Here is a 21,522-nt window from a genome sequence, read left to right as displayed (position 1 = left end):
GTTTTTACAATAGTTCCATGATGGTCTAAACTATTGTATTTCAAGTACTGTTCTGAATTCAATGAGTCAGGTAGCCAGTCAGTGAGCCAGATAGTCAGTCAGCCAGTCAAACAGTCAGTCAGTCAGTGAGCCAGATAGTCAGTCAGTCAGTCAAACAATCAGTCAGTCAGTGAGCCAGGTAGTCAGTCAGTCAGTCAAACAATCAGTCAGTCAGTGAGCCAGGTAGTCAGTCAGTCAGCCAGCCAGTCAAACAATGTCAGTCAGTGAGCCAGGTAATCAGTCAGTCAGCCAGTCAAACAGTCAGTCAGTCAGTGAGCCAGGTAGTCAGTCAGTCAGCCAGTCAAACAGTCAGTCAGTCAATCAGTTAGTCAACCCATCCATCTCTTTGCAGGGACATTCAATCCTGATGATACCTCAAGAACGATACTCAGAAAGTTTATGGAAAAGAAGAAGAGGCAATAAAACGCCACCACCACCACCACCACCACCACCACCACCAACAACAACAACAACAACAACAACAACAACAACAGCAGCAGGGATGAGCAGTAAGAGTGGTAGACTTCTTCTTCTTCTTCTTCTTTTACTCTGGCCTCCTTCTCCTCACCATCATCCCTCCTCCTGACTGTATGAAAGAAGAATACAAAGGAATACAAAGGAAGTCCATAAAACAACAGTTCTCAAGGTCCTTGCTATGCTATTTGGGTAACTGTTTTGCGCTATTAGTGGAGAAGGAGCAGGAGGAGGAGGAGGAGGAGGAGGGGAAAGTAGATGGAGGAAAGTAGGATAGGAGAGTTGAAATAGAAGGAGTAAAGGGAAGTTAGCTAATTAAAAGTAAGTTATTTAGATTTATTTTTTCCTATTTGTATTTGCTTGTGTACATATGTTGCTATTGTAGTTCTGAAGTAGTGTAGTGTTTAATTTCGTTCGTGTCTGGCTTAGTACGACCATGGTAGTAGTAGTAGTAGTAGTAGTAGTAGTTGTTGTAGTAGTATAAGGCTATTGAATAAAAGTTGAAATATATGGAACACTTTGAACACACTTTATATATATATATATATATATATATATATATATATATATATATATATATATATATATATATATATATATATATATATATATATGTATATATATATATAAACCCAAGCCATTCTGACCTTTCATATAAAAAGACCACAAAAATTAAAAAAAAATAAAGACGTAACTGTCTTTTGTCCTGGAGGAGTGACGTAACATTTCAAGAGTGTTTGGACCAATAGGAATGAAGCTTAGTGACGGCAGCCAATCAGAGACAAGCTTACATCCTGGGTTGGGGAGCCAGGTGGAGCTCGTGCACGTAAGCGCCTCACTCCCACTACTTTCCAAAGGCTCTAGCTGAAATAAGAAAGGTTCTTAAGGGTGTTTTTTTTTTTTTATCTTAGTGACAGATTAACAAGATTTCTACATTACTAACAGAAGAAAAACTCTTGAAAATTCGACAAATAGTATCTGTAGCCTTGAAAAATAGTCGTGGTGAGAAAGCAAAGCGTTTCTGAATACGGGCAGTTCTTGCCACGCACCACCGCACCACCGCCAGCAAGGTGACCAGTGGATCTTGAGATTTTTCCCAAGATCTTGGGATTTCACACTTCATCTAGGGATCTTGGGAATGTTTTGCAGAAATGCTTAAAATCTTGGGATATTTCATGTCTTTAACTTTATCTTTAAGAGTTGCGCTAGGTACGCAGTTATGAAACAGCGGTGTGTGTGTGTGCGTGTATATATATATATATATATATATATATATATATATATATATATATATATATATATATATATATATATATATATATATATATATATATATATATATATATAAATTATTATTATTATTTTTTTTTTAATGGTATTAATTTCTTAGGGCAAAACCTTCAAATTGCAATAATAAATGGAACACTGAGCCGCCAGGTCGCTTTCCTCTGGTTGGTTGAGGATGGAGTTTGGTCCTTATGGAGTACGGATAGTAGGGTGACGCCAAGGAACTTGGCTGACATTGACAGAGAGGAATGCCGGAGAGGTGGAGGAGTCAGCGGACATTGCTTAGTAGATGAAATGGACGATGTAAGTAAAGTTTACCATGTTATAAATGGCAACCCTCAGCATCACTCATTAGAGACGTGGAAAGTGGTCAGCACTACCGTAGGTCTGCTAAGCGAGAACGGCAAGGCAGAGAAGAGAGGGTGGCACCACTGCATCCAGCTGTGGAGATGCCATTGAGGGCGAAGCAGACGAACCCCTCCTTAGCCGTGTATATCTGCAGTGTGCAGTGTTAGTGAAAGGTAAGATTACATCTCATTCCAAATAAATTTCTGTTAACTATTTATTGTTTCTCAGTCTTTGAAATTTCTGGTCAGTCCTGGATTTTTCTGAGCCATTCTTGGGAAATTCGAAATTTCCCACTGGTCACCCTGCCGCTACGTACTTGAGCTTTGTTAGCGGAGGGTTGTGTGGTGAGTGTTGTTGAGGCGCGTCCTGCTAATAATTACTGTTGTGAGGCTGTGGTTACCTGAAACGATGAGCAGGTGTGACGGACAGGCTATAAGTAAGTGTTGCACTTTATTACAAACAGTACTGCTGAATTTTAGACTTGCATTAGCTAACTTACACGTGGTAACTGATGGCTTGGTAGTCAGTGTTGTCAATGTTTCATGGGTGTTTCTTACTTAGTGCTGGACTTTCGTGGGTGGAGTAGGAGGTTTACTTAATCAAGACGTGTATGTTAGGTCTGGTATTTATCAATGCTGAGTTATTTTGTATCGTAATCGTTTTCATATCCAGCATTACATCTTTTGTCCAAGTGCCAAACTGCATCACTACGACAAGCATTATTAGTTAAACCGCCTGATTGGTGCTTGAAACCCATGTTGTACTGTTGTTGTCATCATCATCATCATCATCATCATTATTATTATTATTATTATTATTATTGAGTTCCTCATATTTCGTGCGACATGATCTATTCTATCCTAACCTGCCATAACCCAAGCTGCCATGTCTGTATCTACGTATTCTGTGTGTGTGAGTGTGTGTGTGTGTGTCACTTCTGCATTAACTGGTACCCATAAACCTTTTCAGTCTCGATACTGTCTGATGTTCTATCGCAAGTTATCAATGAAGACTCCCACTCCTGTCTTAAGTAACCATAGCCTATCAATTCCTATAGTGTCCTAACCTGTCCTGGCGTAATCCATCCCACAGTCCCACTAACCCAGCATGTTGCAGTGCATCCCAAAACAGAGTAATGAAAGACTGCTCAAGGCAAGGATGAATTTATTATCGGCTTCTTTTTTGTTACTGACATTTGTTAGCAGCAAGGATGTTACACTGCAAAGAGAGAGAGAGAGAGAGAGAGAGAGAGAGAGAGAGAGAGAGAGAGAGAGAGAGAGAGAGAGAGAGAGAGAGAGAGAGAGAGAGAGCCTACCTGCCTGTGTAATTAAATCACAGGATATAATGAAATACCTAACAGCGTCACGTGACTACGAGCACGCAGAGCCCGGTGCAGGGACGCACGGTGTGCACGTCTCGTGGCCGTGTGAGGAGGCAAGCAGCGCAAACTTCCGGAGTGGCTGTGAGGGGCCAGCCACTCCGAAGGTTTGCGGGAGAGAGAGCCGCTCAGGCTGAGAGCAGCGTCAGAGAGGGAGCTTGAAGAGGTGGTGGTGGTGGTGGTGGTCTGGAAGCGCGTCCTGTGCACAGTTGAGAGGCTGTCTTCAGCCTCTCTCTCACCGCCGCAATGTTGCATCTCTAGCTGTCTTCTACCGCTATTTTCATGCTAACTGCTCTTCTGATCTTGCTAACTGCATGCCTCCCCTCCTTCCGCGGCCTCGCTGCACAAGACTTTCTTCTTTCTCTCACCCCTATTCTGTCCACCTCTCTAACGCAAGAGTTAACCAGTATTCTCAATCATTCATCCCTTTCTCTGGTAAACTCTGGAACTCCCTGCCTGCTTCTGTATTTCCACCTTCTTATGACTTGAATTCCTTCAAGAGGAAGGTTTCAAGACACTTATTTATTAATTTTTGACCACTGCTTTGACCCTTTTATAGGACTGGCATTTCAGTGGTCATATTTTTTTTTTATTGGATTTTTGTTGCCCTTGGCCAGTGTCCTTCCTACATAAGAAAAAAAAAAACAGTGTTGTGTTCTTGTGTGCACGCCTCCCACCGTTCCGGCCACAGCCAACAAGAGAGCGGCTCAGAAAGAGGGGCGGATCATCATGGATGTTCGCTTCAGGGAGTAGCGGTGGCCCTTCCAGTGAAACCAGTTGATGCCATCGGCGTGGGTGGTGTGGTTGCCCACATACTGGTAGCCGTTCAGATTAGAGTGATGGCAATCATTATACCAAAAAGCTCCCCGGTATCTGAAAGGAACGGAACAGTCACACAAGATTTGGTACAAACATCGTACACACGCACACTCATTCCTTTGTCATGTAGTGTCTGAGGATACGTGTTCTTTAGTTTTCTTTCCAATCGGTGTCTAAGTAAAATATGCACATTGCATTTGGTGCAAGTAATTAGAAAAGTGATGTTTTCTGTGAAGGGAATGCGCCATGACCGAGGGAAGACAGACTGACCGCTCCGCTCACCACTGCGTGGCCGCTTCCTCCCACTCACTTTGTATTTGTGAAATGTTTCCCTCGGGATCCAGTCAGGTCAATTTATAAAACTTGCACCATTTTATTTGCCAGCACTTTTGTTTCTTTTACTTAGAAAATACACTTCAAAACTGAAAATACACTTGAAAACTGAACTTAAGTTTGATGGCAGCTGAGGAAGACTGCAAATGTGTACTATTTCATTTATACAAATAAAGGAAACACAACTTCACTACTTCTGAAGGTTGTTTGGAGATTATTCTGTCACCGAAAAAAAAAAAAAAAAAAGATGAGCTGTAAGGATCGCAGCGCACCCGCAGAGCAAAGCTCCGATGTTGGATGTAGAGCCCCGGGAGGTGTTCAGAAATGGCAAATTGTCACGTATGGCAAGTCACGTGTCCTGTTTGCCAGGACCCATTATCATGTAGGGATTAGATTTGAGCGACGAAATGTCAAGATGGCGGCAAGAGGAAAACTGGCAGGGGAGCGCGGGAGAGGTATCTCCACCTACTGTGCCTCACATTTGCTGTCACTGATTAAAAACCTGAGCACAGCATCGTCATGGCTTGTGAGTGTTGCACGGTTACCTGGGTTTTGCCTGGTTAGCTCACAAGAGCGAACCCCATCAAGGCTGCACGCCTGCTTTGTCACAAGGTTACTCAAGTGTGTGCACGTCATTTTTCTACCTGAAAAGTGTCGCCTCAGAAAGAAGAGAAGGGAAGTGAGCTAAAGAGAAGGGGAGAGAGAGAGAGAGAGAGAGAGAGAGAGAGAGAGAGAGAGAGAGAGAGAGAGAGAGAGAGAGAGAGATGTGTGCAAATAATATTTTTACCTGGAAAGTGTCCTATAAGCGACCCCCAGCCTTGATTAGAAAAAAAAAATAAAGATAATATTTACATACAAAAATCTAAGAAACAAGCACAATAATGAGGTCAGCAGCAAAAGTTGGAGAGGCGATCACCCAAGAAGTTGTACAAACAATGCTTCAAATTTTCAAGAGAATCTGTTTCTGCAGCATTGATAAGAAAGTCAGCCACTGTAAGGCACAAGGATTTTGTGTCCACGACTTGTAGTGCCGAGAGAAAGAGCCAAGCAAAAAGCGTAGATAACTACCTACAGGAAATTGTGGAGAGGCCACGAAAAAGCTTCCAGAATTTGATAAGATCAGGCGTTCACAATATCCCCGTGACTGAAAATAAATCCACGGCCTCAGGACGCTGAGCACACACGTTGTCAGTGCCACGAGTCCAGTGACTTACGGTGAGCGACACAGCTATACAGTGTTCCACGTGGTGGAGCCAGACTCCAGAAGTGAGGGGATATGAGTGACAAGAAAGGGAAGCATCACATTAGGAAGTGGCGCAGTGTAAAGTGTGGACTTGAAGATGTTTGGCTAAAGCAGCGGCTTGTGACGCAGTACAACGGATGTGATGATGGACCTGAAGGTTGGGTTTGCCCTGACGCCACGATCAGCAACAGAGAAACTCATGCAGAGTGCGTGGCGGTCCATTACCTTGGTCGGAAGAGTGTGGACCCAAGTGGAGAGTGTCACGGAGCGGAGAACCAAAACTAATAGTTGTGGTCTTGTCAGTATTCTTTCTTAAATATACGAGTAAACATTGTGCAATTGTTAGGAGAGTGTTAGCGTGACTTGAGGGATGTCTACAGGAGGCCACAGCCTTGACACGGGGAGTCAAACTGTACTCTTTTATCACAAGTGTAGAGACCTTTGCTTTAATATGCTATGTGTTTTCTCCTTGGATATCGCTCACTTTATTTCTGGGGGACTGCTCTAAATAGCGAATCATTTCCAAGAAAAACGAAGGTAAAATCTGTTTAACATGTATTTTTTTTTTTTTTTTTTAGGAGGAACACCAGCCAAGGGCAACAAAAATGCAATAAATAAAAAGCCCACTGAGATTCCAGTCCCATAAAAGGGTCCAAAGCAGTAGTAAAAAATTGAAGGATGTCTTGAAACCTCCCTCTTGAAGGAATTCAGGTCATAGGAAGGTGGAAATACAAAAGCAGGCAGGGAGTTCCAGAGTTTACCAGAGAAAGGGATAAATGATTGAGAATACTGGTTAACTCTTGCATTGGAGAGGTGGACAGAATAGGGGTGAGAGAAAGAAGAAAATCTTGTGCAGCGAGGCTGCGGGAGGAGGGGAGATATACAGTTAATAAAATCAAAAGAGCAATTACCATGAAAATAGCGGTACAAGACAGCTTGAGATGCAACATTGCGACGATGAGAGAGAGGCTGAAGACAGTCAGTTAGAAGAGAGGAGTTGATGAGACGAAAAGCTTTTGAGTCCACCCTGTCTAGAAGAGTGGTATGAGTGGAACCCTACATACATGTGAAGCATACTCCTTACATGGACGGATAAGGCCCTTGTACAGAGTTAGCAGCTGGTGAGGGGGGAGAAGTGAGAAAAACTGGCGGAGACGTCTAAGAACACCTAACTTCATAGAAGCTGTTTTAGCTAGAGATGAGATGTGAAGTTTCCAGTTCAGATTATAAGTAAAGGACAGAACGAGGATTTTCAGTGTAGAAGAGGGGGACACTTGAGTGTCACTGAAGAAGAGGGAATAGTTGTCAGGAAGGTTGTGTCGAGTTGATAGATGGAGGAATTGAGTTTGTGAAGCATTGAACAATACCAAGTTTGCTCTGCCCCAGTCAGAAATTTTAGAAAGATCAGAAGTCAGGCATTCTGTGGCTTCTCTGCGTGAAATGTTTACTTCCTGAAGTGTTAGACGTCTATGAAAAGACGGGGAAAAGTGCATGGTGGTATCACCAGCGTAGGAGTGGATAAGACAAGAAGTTTTGTTTAGAAGGACATTGATGAATAATAGGAAGAGAGTGGGTAACAGGACAGAACCCCGAGGAACACCACCGTTAATAGATTTAGGAGAAGAACAGTGACCGTTTACCACAGCAGCAATAGAACGGTCAGAAAGGAAACTTGAGATGAAGCTACAGAGAGAAGGATAGAAACCGTAGGAGGGTAGTTTGGAAATCAAAGCTTTGTGCCAGACTCTATCAAAAGGCTTTGATATATCCAAGGCAACAGCAAAAGCTTCACCAAAATCTCTAAAAGAGGATGACCAAGACTCAGTAAGGAAAGCCAGAAGATCACCAGTAGAGCGGCCTTGACGGAACACATACTGGCGATCAGATAGGTTATGAGGTGATAGATGTTTCATAATCTTCCTGTTCAGGGTAGATTCAAAACTTTAGATAGGAAAGAAATTAAGTAGTAGTTTGAGGGATTAGAATGATCACCCTTTTTAGGAACAGGCTAAATGTTGGCAAACTTCCAGCAAGAAGGAATGGTAGATGTTGACAGACAGAGCTGAAAGAGTTTGACTAGGCAAGGTGCAAGCATGCAGGCACAGTTTCGGAGAACAATAGGAGGGACCCCATCAGGTCCATAAGCCTTACGAGGGTTTAGGCCAGCGAGGGCATGGAAAACATCATTGCAAAGAATTTGAATGAGTAGCATAAAGTAGTCAGAGGGTGGAGGAGAGGGAGGAACAAACCCTGAATCGTCCAAGGTAGAGTTTTTTAACAGAGGTTTGAGCGAAGAGTTCAGCTTTCGAAATAGATGTGATGGCTGTGGTGCCATCTGGTTGAAATAAAGGAGGAAAAGAAGAAGCAAAGTTAATGGAAATATTTTTGGCTGGATGCCTGAAGTCATGAGGGGAGTTAGATCTTGAAAGATTTTGACATTTTCTGTTAATGAAGAAGTTTTTGGCTAGTTGGAGAACAGACTTGTCATGGTTCCGGGCAGAAATCTAAAGTGCATGAGATTCTGGTGATGGAAGGCTGAAGTACCTTTCGTGGGGCACCTCTCGAGCATGTTTAGCACGAGAACAAGTTGTGTTAAACCAAGGTTTGGGAGGTTTAGGTCGAGAAAAAGTGAGGAATGTACGCCTCCATGCCAGACACTATCACCTCTGTTATGCGATCAGCACACAAAGACGGGTCTCTGACACGGAAGCAGTAGTCATTCCAAGGAAAACCAGCAAAATACCTCCTCAGGTCCCCTAACTAGCAGAGGCAAAACGCCAGAGGTGCCTCCACTTAGGGGGATCCTGAGGAGAGATTGGAGCGATAGGGCTAGATACAGATATGAGAGTGTGATTGGAGGAGCGCAACGGAGAACAGAGGGTGACAGCATAAGCAGGATTAAAGGTCAGGAAAAGGTCAAGAATGTTGGGCGTATTTCCAAGACGGTCAGGAACAAGAGTAGGGTGTTGCACCAATTGCTCTAGATCGTGGAGGATAGTAAAGTTGACGGCTAGTTCACCAGGATGGTCAGTGAAGGGAGAGGAAAGCCAAAGCTGGTGGTGAACATTGAAGTCTCCAAGAATGGAGATCTCTGCAAAAGGGAAGAGAGACAGAATGTGTTCCACTTTGGAAGTTAAGTACTCAAAGAACTTTGACTTATAGTCAAAGGAGTTAGGTGAGAGGTATACAGCACAGATAAATTTAGTATGAGAATGACTCTGTAGTCGTAGCCAGATGGTGGAAAACTCGGAAGATTCAAGAGCGTGGGCACGAGAGCAGGTTAAGTCATTGCGCACATAAACGCAGCATCCAGCTTTGGATCGAAAATGAGGATAGAGAAAGTAGGAGGGAACAGAAAAGGGGCTACTGTCAGTTGCCTCAGACACCTGAGTTTCAATGAGGAAAAGAAGACAAGGTTTAGAAGAGGAGAGTTGGTGTTCTATAGATTGAAAATTAGATCTTAGACCGCGAATGTTGCAGAAGTTAATGAAGAAAAAGTTGAAGGGGGTGTCAAGACACTAGTGTCGTCGTCAGAAGGGCAGTCCGACCTGGGGACATTTGTGGTTCCCTCCCCAGATGGGGACTCCGAGGCTGGTGTAGGAGTCGCCATGATAATTTAGAAATTTTGAGTGAAGGCTGTGGGTATTATTAGGTGCTTGTAGTTTTGTGTGGAGGAAGAGAGTTGTCTTTAGAGGGCAGGCTGTGACTGCCCCCTTGTGTTGTGAGACACAAAGGGAAACGTTCAGTGAGGTCACAGCTGGGTTTAATGATAAGTTCACAGCACCCCCTGAACAGTGCTTTAGACCTCACTGGGAGTAATTATCGTTTCGGGAGGTGCCTACTGCCTCCTGCTATGGACTTGAAGTAATTTCATGGGAAAGCTGAGAGGTACAAATTAAGGAATGTCGGTTCTTTTGTGTTGTGTTGTGTTGCGTGACCACTTCTGCATGTTGTGTTATGTCACTGTATAACATGACAACACTTAATTTTGTGTTGTGTTGTGTGACAGCATTTGTGTGCATGTTGTGTGGTGTCACTGCTGAGTTGTGTGGCGCGGCAACACTTACTTTTGTGTTGTGTTGTGTTGTGTGACAGCACTTGTGTGTATGTTGTGTGGTGTCACTGTTGAGTTGTGTGGCGCGGCAACACTTTTTTTTTTTTTTTTTATGTAGGAAGGACACTGGCCAAGGGCAACAAAAATCTAATAAAAAAAAATGCCCACTGAAATGCCAGTCCCATAAAAGGGTCAAAGCAGTGGTCAAAAATTGGTGGATAAGTGTCTTGAAACCTCCCTCTTGAAGGAATTCAAGTCATAGGAAGGTGGAAATACAGAAGAAGGCAGGGAGTTCCAGAGTTTACCAGAGAAAGGGATGAGTGATTGAGAATACTGGTTAACTCTTGCGTTAGAGAGGTGGACAGAATAGGGGTGAGAGAAAGAAGAAAGTCTTGTGCAGCGAGGCCGCGGAAGGAGGGGAGGCATGCAGTTAGCAAGATCAGAAGAGCAGTTGGCATGAAAATAGCGGTAGAAGACAGCTAGATATGCAACATTGCGGCGGTGAGAGAGGGGCTGAAGACAGTCAGTTAGAGGAGAGGAGTTGATGAAACGAAAAGCTTTTGATTCCACCCTGTCTAGAAGAGCAGTATGAGTGGAACCCCCCCAGACATGTGAAGCATACTCCATACATGGACGGATAAGGCCCTTGTACAGAGTTAGCAGCTGGGGGGGTGAGAAAAACTGGCGGAGACGTCTCAGAACACCTAACTTCATAGAAGCTGTTTTAGCTAGAGATGAGATGTGAAGTTTCCAGTTCAGATTATAAGTAAAGGACAGACCGTGGATGTTCAGTGTAGAAGAGGGGGACAGTTGAGTGCCATTGAAGAAGAGGGGATAGTTGTCTGGAAGATTGTGTCGAGTTGATAGATAGAGGAATTGAGTTTTTGAGGCATTGAACAATAACAAGTTTGCTCTGCCCCAATCAGAAATTTTAGAAAGATCAGAAGTCAGGCGTTCTGTGGCTTCCCTGCGTGATATGTTTACCTCCTGAAGGATTGGACGTCTATGAAAAGACGTGGAAAAGTGCAGGGTGGTATCATCAGCATAGGAGTGGATAGGACAAGAAGTTTGGTTTAGAAGATCATTAATGAATAATAATAAGAGAGTGGGTGACAGGACAGAACCCTGAGGAACACCACTGTTAATAGATTTAGGAGAAGAACAGTGACCGTCTACCACAGCAGCAATAGAACGGTCAGAAAGGAAACTTGAGATGAAGTTACAGAGAGAAGGATAGAAACCGTAGGAGGGTAGTTTGGAAATCAAAGCTTTGTGCCAGACTCTATCAAAGGGTTTTGATATGTCCAAGGCAATAGCAGAAGTTTCACCAAAGTCTCTAAAAGAGGATGACCAAGACTCAGTAAGGAAAGCCAGAAGATCACCAGTAGAGCGGCCTTGACGGAACCCATACTGGCGATCAGATAGAAGGTTGTGAAGTGATAGATGTTTAAGAATCTTCCTGTTGAGGATAGATTCAAAAACTTTAGATAAGGAGGAAATTAAAGCAATAGGACGGTAGTTTGAGGAATTAGAGCGGTCACCCTTTTTAGGAACAGGTTCAATGTAGGCAAACTTCCAGCAAGAAGGAAAGGTAGATGTTGACAGACAGAGCTGAAAGAGTTTGACTAGGCAAGGAGCAAGCACGGAGGCACAGTTTCGGAGAACAATAGGAGGGACCCCATCAGGTCCATAAGCCTTCCGAGGGTTTAGACCAGCGAGGGCATGGAAAACATCATTACGAAGAATTTTAATACGTGGCATGAAGTAGTCAGAGGGTGGAGGAGAGGGAGGAACAAGCCCAGAATCGTCCAAGGTAGAGTTTTTAGCAAAGGTTTGAGCAAAGAGTTCAGCTTTAGAAATAGATGTGATAGCAGTGGTGGCATCTGGTTGAAGTAGAGGAGGGAAAGAAGAAGAAGCAAAGTTATTGGAGATATTTTTGGCTAGATGCCAGAAATCACGAGGGGAGTTAGATCTTGAAAGGTTTTGACATTTTCTGTTAATGAAGGAGTTTTTGGCTAGTTGGAGAACAGACTTGGCCTTACTTTTGTGTTGTGTTGTGTTGTGTGACAGCACTTGTGTGTATGTTGTGTGGTGTCACTGTTGAGTTGTGTGGCGCGGCAACACTTACTTTTGGGCACAGTTATGACTCGACCTGGCGTTGTCATCATCATGGGTGCTAAATTGGTTGTAGTGGTGGTATTCAAGGCTGTTCCCTGCGTTGCCGCTGTATCTGTTAACACAACACAATGCACACACACACACACACACACACACACACACACACACACACACACACACACACACACACACACACACACACACACACACACACACACACACACACACACACACACACACGCGAGAAAAAAGAGAATTAATATTTTTATTGATCCGTCTATTTATATTTGTACCTATCTAGCAACACCTATCTATTTATCCGTCTATCTATGTATTTATCCATGTGTAGGACGAAGAACAGAGAAATAATAAGTCCATTAAAGGCGTCTCATGAAGAGCTAGTGTGTTCTGGGATGGAGATGAGTAGAATTCTGAACGAGTATTTTTTGACAGTCTTCACCCAGGAAAACAGGCAGGAAATGCCGGATAGTGACAAGGCTTTAGAGCAGAAGGGGGTGAGAAGCTGATAGACATTTCCAGAACTAAGGAGATCGTGGAAAAGGAGATAGATAGAAGAAGAAAATGAAGTCACCAGGACCAGAGCAAATATATCCCAGAGTACTGAAGGAATGCAAAGAGGTTATTAGTGAGCCGCCAGTTACTGTGTTTAGGAAGTCACTGGACTCAGGAGAGGTACTGGTCATGTGGAGGCAGGCCAATGTAGTGCCCATCTTTAAGAAAGGAGATAAAACGTTAACGTCTGACTATAGAGCTGTCAGTCAGCTTGGCTTCAATTGTTGGTAAAATAATGGAATCAGTAATCGCGAGGAACATTAGGGAGCATTTGGATGAGAATAATTTGATGAAACAGTCACAGCACGCCTCCTGAGAAAGATTAGGGCGCACGGGATACATGGGAAGGTGTTAGGCTGGATAAGGTCGTGGCTAGGCGACAGGCGACACAGAGTTGTAACAAACGGCTCCAAGTCCGAGTGGGGTCAAGTAATTAGTGGGGTGCCGCAGGGATCAGTTTTAGGGCCATTGTTATTGTTATGTTGGTGAGCTGGACAGTGGCACTAGTAGCGGTGTTAGTAAGTTCCTGCATGACACGTAGATGGGTAGATGAATTAGGTCAGGTGCAGATGCCATCGCCTTCCAGGCACGCTTGGATAAGATGAACGAATGGACACATAGATGGAAAATGCAGTTTGATATCAACAAATGCAAAGGAGATTCAAACCTTCAAATTTACATTCCAGGCGTAGGCTAAGAGGGGACCTGGTACAGGTCTTTAAATGGTATAGGGGATATAACAAGGATGACGTAAACAAAATTATGCAAATCAGTAATCAGGATATATATATATATATATATATATATATATATATATATATATATATATATATATATATATATATATATATATATATATATATATATATATATATATATATATATATATATATATATATATAATCCTGATTATTAATCTGGAGAAATATAATATAAGAGAGAGAGAGAGAGAGAGAGAGAGAGAGAGAGAGAGAGACAGAGAGAGAGAGAGAGAGAGAGAGAGAGAGAGAGAGAGTGTGTGTGTGTGTGTGTGTGTGTGTGTGTGTTTTGTTGAGCATTGCATTAAGTAAGCATTGTGTCTTTGTACTTGGCTGTGTAATGTTTATGTTGATGGTGTTGTAAAGAAGGTGTTGGTGAAAATGTTAGATGGAGCGTTGAATTTGTAGCATCTTAATGAGGCGGTGGCTGCTGCTGCTGCTGCTGCTGCTGCTGCTGCTGCTGCTGCACCACTGACGGCTGCACCACAGGCAAGGCGGAAGTGGGTGGTGGAGGAGTTGGGAAGGGCGTGTTACAGGCGAAAACATTACAGAGAGTGAACGAGGGCAAGAGTAAAGTAGCGAGGTGTAGGAGCACGGCAAGTGGTGGGAGGAGTAGTGTAGTTATTGTGATTCTGTTTGTATGAAGAGGCAAAATGAAGAGTGGGTGAGCGCGGTACGCCAGAATGGAGAGCAGTTGTGAATGTAGCATATTGTGACTCTGCCTCGAGGGCCTCGACGGCAGGCTCTCCCTCCTGGTGTGGCGAGTGTGGGCGGGGTATGACAAAGGCTAGCTAGGTGTGGGAGTGTGTGCGTGACAGTACACACCCCCACTTTTCTGGTTGTGCACGTCGAAAGAGAGAGAGAGAGAGAGAGAGAGAGAGAGAGAGAGAGAGAGAGAGAGAGAGAGAGAGAGAGAGAGAGAGAGAGAGAGAGAGAGAGAGAGAGAGAGAGAGAGAGAGAGAGAGAGAGAGAGAGAGAGAGAAGGGCCTCACCTTCCAACACTGAGGCGGAACTTGGTCTCTGGTGCGCCCACGTGGAAGAATCCATACTTAGCCCACCGATGTTCTCCCTCGTAATCGTCCAGGTCAATTCGTAGCTGCTGCAGGGTGGTGGAGGTCAGCTGGTGCAGAAGGTCAAGGCCCAGCCAGAATTCACCCTCCAGGTCACCAAAGCCCAACTGATACTCGACCCAAGTGCGGTAGAAATCTTGGCGGACGGCATCACTGGTGCGCCGCTGGAAGACGGTCCATCCCCCGCCGTCGACGGTGTGGTCACAAAACACGGGCACGCGGTGGTGGGGTCGCCCAGGGTAAGGGTATACCTGGCGCAGGCCGCTCCCGCTGTCCCCGGAGTCCAGTAAGTCCTTGCAGTGACGTGGCCGAGACTCCCATTTGTTTACAGCAGCACTCACCTGCTGCACCACTTCCCTCGCCTCCTGTAAAGCGAAGGCCAAACAGTGACCAGGTTTACGTCAGACGTGGAGGCGCAGCTCCTCCTGCATTGCCACTAATAAAGATCCAACAAAAACTTCACTTCGATATGAGTCTCGAGTATTGATTGAAACGCATTAATGAAAATCATCACCCCTTGTTTAATTTCGAAGATATCGTTGGTGATAATACCGCGCCCTGTAGGAGAGTCTGACAAAGTGTTAGGTAGAGGGCCATATTTACGTTAGACCTGGCGGCGCAACTCGTCCAGCATTGCCGCTGATAAAGACCGAACACAAAGTTGAGCTGCATAAGGATATCTGGAAAAGTTGATGCTACACATGTGGTCGGGATTGGTGTGATTTAAATGAAATTATTTAAATTGGAGTAAGAAAAATCATCATTTAAATCAAAATTAAATACTGTATTTTAAATTATTTGTTATATCGAGTAAAATATCTGATGTTAAATAAACACACACACACACACACACACACACACACACACACACACACACAGTGTCCGCGGAAAGTATTGAGCAATATTGCCCGAAAATTCGGAATAATGGTATGCTTGGTTATCATACAGAGGAGCCAAGCCTCGCCTTTATCATACGTCTGGTCTTGCTGCCACGAGCGCGGGAAGGGTGAGGGTATTTTTTTTTTTTTTTTTATGTAGGAAGAATACTCGCCAAGGGCAACAAAAATCCAATAAATAAGAAGCCCACTGAGATGCCAGACCCCATAAAAGGGTCCAAAGCAGTAATAAAAAGTTGAAGGATGTTTTGAAACCTCTCTTGAAGGAATTCAAGTCATAGGAAGGTGAAAATACAAAAGCAGGCAGGGAGTTCCAGAGTTTACCAGAGAAAGGGATGAATGATTGAGAATACTGGTTAACTTGTATTAGAGAGGTGGACGGAATAGGGGTGAGAGAAAGAAGAAAATCTCGTGCAGCGAGGCCGCGGGAGGAGAGGAGACATGCAGTTAATAAGATCAGAAGAGCAGTTAGCATGAAAATAGCGGTAGAAGACAGCTAGAGATGTAACATTGCGGCGATGAGAGAGAGGCTGAATACAGTCAGTTAGAGGAGAGGAGTTGATGAAACGAAAAGCTCTTGATTCATCCGTGTCTAGAAGAGCAGTATGAGTTGAACCCCACTCCATACATGGACGGATAAGGCCCTTGCACAGAGTTAGCAACTGGTGAGGGGGGAGGGGTGAGAAAAACTGGCGGAGACATCTCAGAATGCCTAACTTCACAGAAGCTGCTTCAGCTAGAGATGAGATGTGAAGTTTCCAGTTCAGATTATAAGTAAAGTTTCCAGTTCAGATTATAAGTAAAGGACAGACCGAGGATGTTCAGTGTAGAAGAGGGGGACAGTTGAGTGTCATTGAAGAAGAGGAAATAGTTGTCTGGAAGACTGTGTCGAGTTGATAGATGGAGGAATTGAGTTTTTGAGGCATTGAACAATACCAAGTTTGCTCTGCCCCAATCAGAAATTTTGGAAAGATCAGAAGTGAGGCATTCTGTGGCTTATCTGCGTGAAATGTTTACTTCCTGAAGGGTTGGACGTCTATGAAAAGACGTGGAAAAGTGCAGGGTGGTATCATCAGCGTAGGAGTGGATAGGACAAGAAGTTTGGTTTAGAAGGTCATTGATGAATAATAATAAGAGAGTGGGTGACAAGACAGAATCCTGAGGAATACCACTATTAATAGATTTAGGAGGAGAACAGTGACCGTCTCCCACAGCAACAATAGAACGGTCAGAAAGGAAACTTGAGATGAAGCTACAGAGAGAAGGATAGAAGCCGTAGGAGGGTAGTTTGGAAATCAAAGCTTTGTGCCAGACTCTATCAAAAGCTTTTGATATATCCAAGGCAACAGCAAAAGTTTCACCAAAATCTCTAAAAGAGGATGACCAAGACTCGGTAAGGAAAGCCAGATCACCAGTAGAGCTGCCTTGACGGAACCGTTACTGGGTGAGACGACAAAACCCTGAGGAACACCACCGTTAGTAGATTTAGGAGAAGAACAGTGACCGTCTACCACAGCAACAATAGAACGGTCAGAAAGGAAACTTGAGATGAAGTTACTGAGAGAAGGATAGAAGCTGTAGGAGGGTAGTTTGGAAATCAAAGCTTTGTGCCAGACTCTTGATTATCGAAAGCTTTTGATATATCCAAGGTAACAGCAAAGGTTTCACCAAAATCTCTAAGAAAGGATGACCAAGACTTAGTAAGGAAAGCCAGAAGATCACCAGTAGAGCGGCCTTGACGGAACCCATACTGGCGATCAGATAGAACGTTGTGAAATGATAGATGTTTAAGAATCTTCCTGTTCAGGATAGATTCAAAAGCTTTAGATAGGCAAGAAATTAAATCAGTAGGACGGTAGATTGAGGGATTAGAACGGTCACCCTTTTTAGGAACAGGCTGAATGTAGGGAAATTTCCAGCAAGAAGGAAAAGTAGATGTTGACAAACAAGGCTGAAAGAGTTTGACTAGGCAAGATACAAGCACAGGGCGCAGTTTCGGAGAACAATAGGAGGCACCCCATCAGGTCCATAAGCCTTCCAAGGGTTTAGGCCAGCGAGGGCATGGAAAACATCATTGCGAAGAATTTTAATAGGCAGCATGAAGTAGTCAGAGGGTGGAGGAGAGGGAGGAACAAGCCCTGAATCATCCAAGGTAGAGTTTTTAGCAAAGGTTTGAGAGAAGAGTTCAACTTTAGAGATAGGTGTGATAGCAGTGGTGCCATGTGGTTGAAATAAGAAAGAAGAAGAAGTAAAGTTATTGGAGATATTTTTGGCTAGATGCCAGAAGTCACGATGGGAGTTAGAACTTGAAAGATTTTGACACTTTCTGTTAATGAAGGAGTTTTTGGCTATGTTGGAGAACAGACTTGGCATGGTTCCTGGCAGAAATATAAAGTGCATGGGATTCTGGTGATGGAAGGCTTAAGTACCTTTTGTGGGCCACCTCTCTATCATGTATGTATGGGAACTGACAATTCCTGCCTCAAAGCCCAGTGAGCTGCCAGGGAGAGAGAATTTATGACACTTGTTTCCATTCCACTACGCCCTTATTTCCCCTCTTTCCCTTCACAGCCTTTCCATTTTTCTGCTATGACATTTGTATGGCTGTACATTTGTGTGCCAACAAAAGAAACTTCAAGGCGTACAGGGAGACACGAAAGCACCATTCGCTGCCTGGTTGCAGCCACTTGCACCCTCTTTCCAGACACCATAACTCTAACAAAACCAACGTCTGGGAGGCCAAGAAAGACATCCAAGACGACTGATACTCTCATGAAGCGTGAGGTTATGAAGGATCCAAGGATTACGGCTTGTGAACTTAAGAAGTTGCACCCAGATGTGTTAGGAGATGTCTCAGAACGAACCATGCAGGAACGGTAACAAAAGGAGATTGACCTACCAACATTCAAGCCGGCCGACAAACCGCTTCTTACAAAGCAGATGAAAAGGAAGAGACTTGCATTTGCACAATGAAAGCAGCTTAGGTGCATCAGAACACTGCCAGGTGAAGTGAGATGTCCCAAGAACTCTAGCCACTACTTGTCCCAGTACACAAGTGAAACCGTGAAACACCCTCCAGTGTAATGATGTGGGGTGCCCTTTAGTGGTGATGGGGGGCATGGAGGGTTGTGTTTCCTCCCTAAGAATGAAGCGACAACAGTTGAACGTTACCTGCAAGTGGTGGAGGATCATGTGCTTCTTTTCTATGACTTACATGGTTGTAATACGTCATGCAGGATGGCGCTCCATGTCATCGAGCCAAAAAGGTTATGCAGTGGCTGAAAGATCACAAAATTCAGGTCCTTGACTGGCCAGGGAACTCGCCAGACCTCAACCCCATCGAGAACTGCTGTAGTTACATCAAGAATCGCCTTGCAGACCGCGACACGTCATTAATTCAGCGCCTCATCAGTGAAATCACAAAATGTTGTGGTGCTGCGGTATGGACAAGGAATACTTCAAAAACCTTAATTGCTGAATCAATGCCTAAGTGTCTCAAATTGGTCATCAAAGTCAAGGGCAATATGACAAAATATTAAATAAATACCAGAAATTTAATTATCTCTTATTTACCTTTACAAGTGACAATCATGATGAAGCGTTCAAAAAAAAAAAAAAAAAACCGAGGCCGCGCATTACTTTCCGCGGACACTGTACATTATAATAATTATATATATATATATATATATATATATATATATATATATATATATATATATATATATATATATATATATATATATATATATATATATATAATTTTTTTTTTTTTTTTTGGGGGGGGAGAGGAATCATTATTATTTCAACCTTGCGTATGGTAGAACCCTCTCCGAGAAATCCGGCCATTGGCAGGAGTGGCTGTGAAGTGTTGCTGGGAACAAGGATCAGATCACTCCACGTAAGGAAACGTAACTAGGGAAGTATATGACCAGCAAGTTATGTGATTCAACTTTAATGTTTTTGTATTTGGTTCCCGTTAATGAACACACACAATCAGGTGTGCTCAAACGACAATTGGTACAAGCACACCTTGATAAATTAGAAAAATTTTGTCTTTAATAATACCTTCCCCCTTGATATCAGTCTGGCCCAGGCTTAGACAGAGACTCTGGCCTGACTTACCTCCACGAGGGACGCGTGGCGGCTGTCCTCTTGTCCAGTCCTACAGGAGTCCAGGGCGGCGGCGACGCAAGTGTCACTGTAGCCTGCGACTATTAGTAAGTTGGACAGAAGGGAGCGATCGCCCATGAGGCCTGAAGAGCTATTCTCTTCAGCGGGCGGAGGCGTGGTGCTTGCCTGGGCCACGGCCACGCCCACGGCGAGGACCACAAGGAACTTCATTACAAGTAGTTACTGGTCAGAGCACCTGACCAAGGCGACTGATGCTTGGTGCTGCGTAGAGCAGACTGGCGTGTGTCTTGAGCCCTGGGTGCCTTTTGGCCCTCAACACGCCACTTAAAGCCTCTTTTTGTGCGTGACGTGGAAAGATACCAGGCTGTGTCCTTCATGAATGTCATCACTCCTCTAGTATAGTAAAGTGTTGTGTCAATATTAGATAAAGCAGCACTTGTGTAAAGGCGCCAGTGTGCCTCTTGTCGCGCTGGCATCAGATGCAGCAGGATCCTCGCAGCTTTGTAGTGTTGATGCTTTCTTCCTGTGGAGTGGTGGGAGCTGTGGCCTCAGTGCAGAGGCAGGGTATGCTGCTGCCACACCACGCACTAGCCTGACTAATTGGCAACACTTAGTAGTGTCTTCAGGGAATCCCAAGGCACTGTGAGGCGGAGCATGACAGGACTGTATTGTGAAACGTTTCGGCGTCTTGTCTCCACTACTCTTATCAGGCTTTGGTCCATTCATTCCCAACCAGGGCTGAACTTGCTCCTTGGGGGTAAAAAATTACATGGCTGGGGCTGAATAATTGATGCACCTGATAGCTCAATGATGATTCAATTACGTTTCATTTTGTAAAACGAGAGAGAGAGAGAGAGATAGAGAGAGAGACACTATGCCCTCTGTATATCTTATTTTTCCTTCATCTCTTCCTGCTTGCCTCGCTCCTTCATCACTTTCTCCTATTCCATTCTCATGTCCTACTCGTCTTCTTCCTCTCCCATCTTCTTCTTCCTTTTCTTTACTCTTTTCAGTATGCAATGGACCAGCTGAAGTCGGAAGTGAAGTGATGAAAAGTTTATAATCTTCCCAGGCAGAAGCACACGACCTGAAAAATGAAGTGAAAGAAGTGAAGCATTCTGTGCCCATATACTGAAACACTTCTGCGCCGCACCTCCACTTCTTTCACACGGCTCTAGCTGAAGTGACAAGGTTTTTTAAGGGTGTTTCTATGATTCCAGCAGCAGATTAATAAGATTTCTACGTTATTAACAGGAGAAACAGTCGTGAAAACCCGGCTAATGATCTCTGTGGCCTTAGAGAATAGTCGTGGTGAGAGAGCAAAGGGTTTCAGAATACGGGCCTGATCGGGAAAACAAATTCATAGTACAAGAATACAAGACTCGTATTGAAGAGTTGGAGAACATCGTCAGTTATATCAAGAAGTTTACAGTCGACGCAATAATATTAGAGTCAGCGGCTTTAATGAACAAAGCAATGAAACGTGGGAACAGACGACAACAACACTGAAACAACTGTTCACTGATAAGGTCCAACCATCACCAATTAACCTGGAAAGAGCTCACCGGGTTGGACCTGTCAATCCTTCTCGATCAAGACTATTGCGGTAAGATTCGAGAGATTTGGAGACCGTGGAGCTGTTATAAGAATCGCAAGGAAGTTAAAAGGAATGGAAATTTATGTTAATGAAGACCTGTGCCCAACGTTACAAACAATAAGAAACAGTCAACTGCCGCAGATGCAACAAGCAAGGTTAGACGGCAAGACTGCATACTTGAGATACACGACCCTTTTCATACGAGACCCTGGTGCTGGTGCTGATACTGGTGGAGCGACAGCGCGTGGAGTCGGAGCTTCAAGTGGTTCAGCAGCTGGATGCTCGGCACAAGCTGGTGCTGGTGGAGCGGCTGGTGGAGACGCTACACCTGAAGTCGGAGCTCGCAGTAGTTCTGGGCCTGGTGGTGGTTCTCCTACTTTTTCTTCTTCTTCTGCTTCCTGCTC

At 44.1% G+C, this 21,522-nt stretch overlaps 2 protein-coding genes across 7 annotated transcripts in view; one reads left to right on the top strand and one right to left on the bottom strand.

Moving 5' to 3' along the window:
* The window catches only part of LOC135092231 (MAP7 domain-containing protein 2-like), a 14,136-nt gene extending 13,142 nt beyond the window's left edge, over positions 1-994 (top strand). For all 4 annotated transcript variants that reach the window (XM_063990589.1, XM_063990590.1, XM_063990591.1 and 1 more), the window contains one exon: positions 392-994. In XM_063990589.1, coding sequence (XP_063846659.1) covers positions 392-462 — 71 coding nt within the window. In that variant the 3' untranslated portion in view covers positions 463-994. The remainder of the gene's footprint in view (positions 1-391) is intronic.
* A 360-nt stretch (positions 995-1,354) lies between these two features.
* On the bottom strand, positions 1,355-20,030 carry LOC135092223 (ficolin-1-like). 3 transcript variants are annotated; one of them, XM_063990566.1, is made up of 4 exons: positions 19,513-20,024; positions 14,417-14,859; positions 12,104-12,205; positions 1,355-1,377 (listed from the first exon to the last, which is right to left on the bottom strand). In XM_063990566.1, the coding sequence occupies exons 1-4, from the start codon at positions 19,729-19,731 to the stop codon at positions 1,374-1,376; spliced, it is 768 nt and encodes a 255-aa protein (XP_063846636.1). In that variant the 5' UTR covers positions 19,732-20,024; the 3' UTR covers positions 1,355-1,373. The 3 variants fall into 3 exon arrangements, with proteins under 3 accessions (XP_063846636.1, XP_063846633.1, XP_063846635.1); XM_063990563.1 differs by lacking the exon at positions 1,355-1,377 and adding an exon at positions 3,296-4,399 and having other exon boundaries at positions 19,513-20,015; XM_063990565.1 differs by lacking the exons at positions 1,355-1,377; positions 12,104-12,205 and adding an exon at positions 3,296-4,399 and having other exon boundaries at positions 19,513-20,030.
* Between the last annotated feature and the right edge of the window lie 1,492 nt (positions 20,031-21,522).

Source organism: Scylla paramamosain, chromosome 39 (genome assembly GCF_035594125.1).
Source record: "Scylla paramamosain isolate STU-SP2022 chromosome 39, ASM3559412v1, whole genome shotgun sequence".
Lineage (NCBI taxonomy): Eukaryota > Metazoa > Arthropoda > Malacostraca > Decapoda > Portunidae > Scylla > Scylla paramamosain.
This window is presented reverse-complemented; position numbering and strand designations above follow the sequence as displayed.

Excerpts from the sequence above, each read along its gene's own strand:
- LOC135092223 (XM_063990563.1), bottom strand. The coding sequence starts at position 19,731 with ATGAAGTTCCTTGTGGTCCTCGCCGTGGGCGTGGCCGTGGCCCAGGCA. Across the intron at positions 12,206-14,416 it reads TTCCGCCTCAGTGTTGGAAG|ATACAGCGGCAACGCAGGGA; the intron begins GTGAGGCCCTTC and ends TTGTGTTAACAG. Across the intron at positions 4,400-12,103 it reads AGTCATAACTGTGCCCAAAA|ATACCGGGGAGCTTTTTGGT; the intron begins GTAAGTGTTGCC and ends CGTTCCTTTCAG.